The sequence below is a fragment of the Ranitomeya variabilis genome, chromosome 4, assembly GCF_051348905.1.
Source record: "Ranitomeya variabilis isolate aRanVar5 chromosome 4, aRanVar5.hap1, whole genome shotgun sequence".
Lineage (NCBI taxonomy): Eukaryota > Metazoa > Chordata > Amphibia > Anura > Dendrobatidae > Ranitomeya > Ranitomeya variabilis.
The window spans coordinates 640,030,807-640,038,284 of NC_135235.1; the positions used below are offsets into that span (position 1 = coordinate 640,030,807).

Below are 7,478 nucleotides of genomic sequence, written 5' to 3' on the forward strand. Positions count from 1 at the left end.
GTCAGCGGCATTTAACAGGTTAATAGCGGCAGGTGAATCGCAATTTCACCCGCCGCTATTGCGCGCACATGTCAGCTGTACAAAATGGCTGACATGTCGCGACTTTGATGTGAGCTCACCGCCTGAGCCCACATCAAAGGGGGAGACACGACATGCGCTGTACTAGTACGGCGCATGTCGTGAAGGGGTTAATGCTAAACTATAGCCCTTGTGTGTGTGTGTGTGTGCTGGCAGGGTGGACCAAGATGGCCACCGGGAGTTGCAGAGGTGGTAAAATCTCGCAGAGAGCGAGAGGCGACAATTTGGGGGGCGGAGCCACAGACACTATGTGGGCGGAGCTTCGTGACTTCCATGATTAGGCCCAAGCCGGGGCCTTAATTTCTGCAGCCGGCGTGAGCAATACCAGCGTTGCCGAGGGAAGCGTGCCAGGGAAGAAGCGCCAGAATAGGTGGGAAGAAGCGCCAGAAAAGGTGGGCAGAGCCGCCTTAGTGCGCCATAGTGCGGGCGCAGCTTCCGGGGGGCTAAATTTTTGCAGCCGGCCGGAGCGTTACCTCAGGGAGGTAGGCCACAGGGAAACTGAGGCTGCCTGTCAGCATGTGAATATCCCACTGCAGAGGCCCATCGCTGACTGGATACACTCACTATCAGTGCGCGTCCCGGCATGGAGTCACCGCGATGACTGGGTTTCAGCGCCGAGGAAAGCGCGCACACTCTATTGTTTTGCTGCAGGGATAGAGGGATAAACCTCAATCCACCATCCCTTTGTTAGGGGAGGTGGAGAGGAACCGTCCGCCTCCTTGTGCCATCCGCTTTCACAGTGGTGGGACAGTGGGGGCTGCTCGGACACCATAGAGAGGGACCTCTGTACATCCACGAAGTTCAGCCCCGGGTGGACAGGGCCAGTTGTCTATAGGCCTGGCTCCAGGAGAGGATACATGGAGGCACACTCCATGTGGTCGCCTGCTGCTGGTGTGGGGAGATCGGGACTCGAAGGAACCGTCGCCCCTGAAGTGAGCTCAGGCGTCGCAGCAGAGGGTTCGGGGAGGCGACACTCTGCGTGCTCGCCTGTTGATGATTCGGGGGAGATTGGAACCTTGAAAGGATCCGTCGCCCCCTTCACTCCGTTAATTTAAAAATAAAAATTTACAGAAAAGTAAAAAATAAAATAAAAATGTTGGGATCGGAACCAGACCCATGTGCCTCCTACAGACACTAAGCAAGAACTGGTTAGGTGAGAGCCAGCTGGAGGGTGTATACTGCAGGGGAGGAGCGAACTGTCTTTGTATCACTTAGTGTCGCCTCCTAGTGGCAGCAGCATACACCCATGGTCAGTGCCCCCCAATGAGGCGTAAGAGAAAAATGACAGCAGTAGTTATCACATAGCTGCAGGTCTCCTGTATAACTGCAACCTGCTGGCTTCTAATTCTAACCAGCAGCCTCCATAACCAGAAAATGGTGAAAAAATCCAGACAACATCTAATGTCTATGATCAGCCTTACCCTGTCATCTCCACCAGATATAAAACATACACTGAATGGCCACATTATTAGAGACACCCATCTAGGGACTTTTTGTTTTCAGAACATCAGCAGTTCATTGTATAATACAGTAGATTTAACTATATGAAGAAGTCGTTCTGCAGGAGTTCTGGCCCATCTGCAGAGGTTATTCAAAGTTATTTTTCACGGGCGATGACGTTACACCCGTGCTAAGTGACCACGAGTAACCCCTGCAGTCTCGTTCTTGAAGGTCACGTCATCATTGTGAGCCAGGACCGCGAGACTGCAGATATTCCTCACGGGCGTAACGTCATTTCCCATGAGAAATTACCATGAATAACCTCTACAGTCTTATTCTCGCTGTCATGGCTCATGGTGCGATGAAATTACTGAGAAAATCGGTGGACGATGTGGATGGTAGTTGGATGGCATCGGATCTGACAAGATTTTTTTTTTTATTAATAAATGGGTAAACCAGGGAATGTGTGGGGATGTCTTTATTCAAATATGGTGTTTTTTTTACTGGGATAGTAATGGGGGTGTCTGATGGATGCCTCTCCATTACTAACCTATGGCTTTATGTCAGCTGACATTACATAGCTGACATCAACCCCTTAAACTATTACCCTGCTTGCCAACGCACCAGGGTAAGTAGGAAGAACCGAGGCTAAGCGCCAGATGTTATGGTGTTATTAGTCTGGGAGGGCGCCAATATCCATGGCCCCTTCATAGCCTTTTAAGATCAGGCCACAGCTGTCCGTTTAGCCTTTATTAAAAATAGGAGGGACCCCAAGTCATTTTTTGGGGGTCCCTCTTTTTAATAACCAGTAAAGACTAATCAGACAGCTGCGAGCTGGTATTAATAGGCTGGGAACCTTTATGGATATTGGCTCCTTCTCAAAATAATAACACAAGCCTCCAGCTGTCTGCTTTCCCTCAGCTGGTTATTAAAAAATAGGGGGCACCCGACATAACTTTTTTGGGATCCCACCTTTTTAATAACCAGTAAAGGCTAAGCAGACAGCTGTGAGCGGTTATTAATAGTCTGTGAACCTTTATTGGCCCCTTCTCAGAATAATAACACCAGCTCACAGCTGTCTGCTTTTCTTACTAATGTGATTTAACTCTGAGTGGGTTTCAATGAATGGATGGATATTTACTCATGACATTGATGAGTAATCAACAATGACTTACATTGATTTTGGACTGTGTGTTGTCTAGCGTTACACCATTCTGATTAATTTAAGAGATTTAAATAATATTTCTATTAACATTTGTTTGCAGGGCAATTGACATGCTCTTATCCCCATTTTGCAGCTCCCTAGCCCTTACTACGACTACTTTACAGCACCAAAGTTTAGGTCCCTATTGATTTCCATTGGGTTTGGGGTCAAGTTCGGACCCAAACCAAACTTTTAACTCAAATTCGGCTGAACATACCAAATCCGAACTTCCAAGGGTTTGCTTATCACTACTAGTGGACTATTGTGACATGGTGCATTGTCCTTCTACCATATGGTAAACAACTGCCATGAAGCGATGAACTTGGTTGGCTAAAATGCTTATGTAAGCACTAGCATTTAAACATCCATCCACAAATGTCAAAGGACCCAGGGTGAGCCAAGAAAAAATCCCCTGCCATTACTCTACCTCCACCAGCCTGAAATGACGACACCTGAGAGAAAGGATACATGGATACATGCTGCTTGTATGAGATTCTGACCCACTAATCAGCACGGGGCAACAGAAATCTGGAGTCATCTGACTAGACCAGGGGTCTCAATCATGCGGCCCGTCGGCACTTGAACTCCCGTAATGATGTTGCCAGGTCCAGAGGGCCGCCAATGCCAGCGTTGCTCTTCAATTGAACGTGCATCCTCGCATTTATTTGAAATGTATCACAATGCAGAGACCAGCTCTCTGCACTGTGCAATACCAATACTGGCCATTCACAGGCCAGTGAGATATGGCTGTTATATGGGGACCAGGATGGAGGACATTACTACAGGATAGGGAGATTTCTACAGAATAGGGACATTACTACAGGATAAGGACCAGGATTTAGGAAATTACTGCAAAATGGATATCAGGATGGAGGACATTACTACAGGATAGGGAAATATGAGGCTGTGTATGGAGACTGTAATATGGTGTGCGGTCACCCCACGGATACTGGACAAGGAGAGGTCTGGCGTGTTTAGGGACTGCAATCTAAAAGCCATATGATATGTAGTGCTATGAACTGGTGTGAACTGAACACGGATAATATACACTGAAGTTATATGCACTGAAATGATATGCACTTGTGTGTGAATTGGACTTTAAAGCTGTGAGGAAACACATTGAAGAGACTTTGTGTTGGAACTTTGTGGGTAACTGCCTCTTCACTGCGTACGATGCTACCGCGGCATTACAGGGGACATGGATGGGGACATTATTGCAATATGCGGCCCAGGATGGATTATATTAATACATGATAGGGACATAACTACAAGATGAGGACCAGGATGGTAGACATTACTACAAGATGTTGTCCAGAATTACTATATGGTGATAATTGTAAAAAAAAAGTATAATAATCAGTGTATAATATTGGGGGATAAAACAAGACTGATCACAAGACCTTCACAGCCTTATTACACATCATAGGAAAGATCTCATGACACCTTCTCTCCATCTACCTGATGATCCTGAGGAACATTGGGTTCTTCTTGTTTACAGTCCTGTGGAAGAAGAGGACGGGGACATCTGTCTGGTGTTGTCCTCTCACTGGATAGAACTGGAGGAAACACATACAGGGACTGAATTAATTCTTTACATACAGATAATTATAGGCCGTGTGTATTTAGTCCTGTCTATTACCTGGTGATGTGAGGGGCCGGGGAACCTCCATCATGATGTCCTCATACAGATCTTTGTGTCCTTCTAAATATTCCCACTCCTCCATGGAGAAATAGATGGCGACATCCTGACACCTTATAGGAACCTGACACACACAATGATACCGTCATCCCCCCGATCCCTCCATAGCATTACTGTATAATGTCCCAGCATTCCCAGCAATGTCACCTCTCCAGTCAGCAGCTCAATCATCTTGTAGGTGAGTTCTAGGATCTTCTGGTCATTGATGTCCTCATGTATCAGGGGGTGAGGTGGAGGCCCCGTGATTGGGCTCAGGGGTCTTCCCCATCCCTCAGACACAGGGTCCTGACAGCGCTCACTAGAGGTCTTCTTCACTACTGTGTAATCCTGGTTATGGAGAGACACATTAATAAACCTCACTACAGACATTCCCAGAGTCCTCACCTCTCCAGTTCTGTCCATCTGTTATTCCCATAGATGAGAATGATGTAATGTGACGTCATACAGAATCTCTCACCTCTCCAGTAAGCCGGAAGAGGATCTCTAGGGTGAGGTGTAATATCCTCTCCGCCATCTTGTCCCTGTCCCTATCCATCCTTGTAGGGTCACTCAGAGAATTATCTTATATAGAAGATCTCCACTGAGAGGATCCAATATTGTGGGGACCTGAATGGGGAGAAGATGACGATGTAACATCATAAAGATCCCATGTAAGAAATCTCCGGAGCTGTTACCGGCGTCACATGATCACTACATCCAGTCATGGCCCCGTCCTGCCCCCGGTATAACACACAGTCCCATTATAGTCACATCCAGAGATTTATCACAGAACATCTCCAATCAAGCACCAAAAACACAGAACAATTCTAAAAGAAACATCTAAAATATCTAAATCTTTATCAAGTATTTCAAAAGAAAAAGACATAAAGTTATAAAGTGCAGGGAACATCCTTGGATCAGGACAGCAGAACCGGGAACATTAGTAACAGATAATGATAGAGCATTAATATCTCCTGATAGTGACAACACGCAGAAGGCGACTGCCATAATGGAGACTGTACAGTAACAGAGCAGCGAGCGACGTCAGGAGGGAAGTGACCCAATGTAATCCAATACAGACAGAGATCCTGATATAGGGACACAGACGGGAACACGTTCTGTCTCCTGGAATGGGACCGCAACACTGAGGGGGTCAATTTCCCTTGTGCAAAGGTAGCATAACTACCGCTGCCCCCAAGCCTGACAGGTGAGGGACCCGGTGATGCCAGAAAATACTTTAGCTGGATGTGCATCTTCAGACATACATTCAGCTGAAGTGAATTCAGCGCACAGACCTGTAGGGACTGGCAGTGGCATCATGCGCTCCCATCGCTTGCACACTGAAGTCAGCTGTCAGCTTCAGAAGAGGATGTAGCGCCATGGGGGAACAGAGGGAAGGTTTATTTTTTAAGTCGGTGCATACACGGTTAGCCATACTACTGCTTGGGTGACTATGGGCTGTGCATTATACTACTTGGATGATTATGGGCTGTAAATTATTTTATATGAAGGATATGGGCTGTGCCTTATGCTATATGGAAGACTAAGGGCTGTGTATTGTACTAATATGGAGAAATATGGTCTGTGAATTATACTATATGAATGGCTGTGGGATGAAAATGGGCTATTTTGTGGGCTGTGCATTGTACTACATCTGCGACTATTGGTTGTGTATTATACTAATATGGAGGACTATGGGCGGTGCATTATACTATATGCAGGACTATGGGCTGTGCATTACACTATATGCAGGACTATGGGCTGTGCATTATACTATATGGATCACAATGGGTTGTGCACTATACTACATGAATGACTATGGGCTGTGTGATATACTAATATGGAAGACTATGGGCTTTGCATGATATATGGAGGTGCATTATACTATATGGAAGAATATGAGGGTGAATTATATATGGAGGAAAATGGGGGTGCATTATATTATATGGAGGACTATGTAGTGCATTATACTGTTTAAAGGACTATGGGGTGTCCATTATACTATATGGAGGACTATGGAGGGTGCATTGTATTATATGGAGGACTATAGGGTGCATTATACTATATGGAGGACAATGGGATGCATTATACTTTATGGAGGACTATGGGGGCACCTTATATTATATGAAGGACTATGTGGGGTGCATTATACTATAGGGATTACTATGGACTGTGCATTACACTATATGGTGGACTATAGGGAGTTCATTATACTTCTGATATGGGGCCCCATGACTTCTATGTATGCCCCTATGGAGTATAATAGCTTATTTTTTTGTATACATTAAAGAACAGCGGTAGAACAGGGGACATATACCATCATGGGGGATATGTATACCAGGAAGGAGGGCATATTTACCAAGATGAGAGACATACACTAGGATGGATGACATATATATATATAATCAGGATGGGGGCCCTTCAGACTCTAGGTACGTCACTAAGGAGGTTACTGTCCCCTGCGCCCAGTAATGGGGAATCTCCAGCACCTACCTCCACCTGCAGAGCCGCACACCACATATATGGCTGTTCTGTGCGCACAGGACCTGGGATGAGGTCACAGGAGGGGAGGAGTCAGGGGTCACATGATCAGGGGCCTCAGTGTATGCAGGACTCTGCTGTGCTGGTTGTCATCCGGTATCAGAATAAAACAAACTAAAACAGAGATTAAGAAGATAACATAAAACTTGGGTCCCACTTACGGGGATAAATGTCCTGGTCTGAGATTGGGTAACATCTTCCCAACTGAGATTTTCTGCTTTTGCACTTTCATTTTTTCCTCCCCTTTTACCAGGAGTCATAAGTTTTTATTTTTCTGTAGATATAGTCTTATGAGTGACTATTTTTCAAGGGACACGTTAACATTTTTTCATATTACTATCATTGTTCTGGAAACACATGGGAAAAAAACAAATGTGGTGACATTATTAGGGATGAAGGAACGTGTTCGGTGATACTCGGACATCACACAAGTATATGGGTGCTCAAATGTGCTCTTTGCATGGATTTCATGCTCTAATCCCTGCCCCGCATCGTTGGTGCCTGTTACACAGCCTATAAACATGCGATGATTGCCTG

The 7,478-nt window shown here is 45.7% G+C and overlaps 1 protein-coding gene across 1 annotated transcript in view; it reads right to left on the minus strand.

The window, feature by feature from the left end:
* LOC143769275 (uncharacterized) overlaps positions 1 to 6,941 on the minus strand; it is a 43,761-nt gene extending 36,820 nt beyond the window's left edge. The window contains exons 1-5 of the mRNA XM_077257787.1: positions 6,894 to 6,941; positions 4,879 to 5,027; positions 4,569 to 4,748; positions 4,362 to 4,485; positions 4,181 to 4,278 (exon numbers count right to left, since the gene is read on the minus strand). Of these exons, the coding sequence (XP_077113902.1) occupies positions 4,181 to 4,278; positions 4,362 to 4,485; positions 4,569 to 4,748; positions 4,879 to 4,956 (480 nt within the window). The 5' untranslated portion in view covers positions 4,957 to 5,027; positions 6,894 to 6,941. The remainder of the gene's footprint in view (positions 1 to 4,180; positions 4,279 to 4,361; positions 4,486 to 4,568; positions 4,749 to 4,878; positions 5,028 to 6,893) is intronic.
* Positions 6,942 to 7,478: the final 537 nt, after the last annotated feature.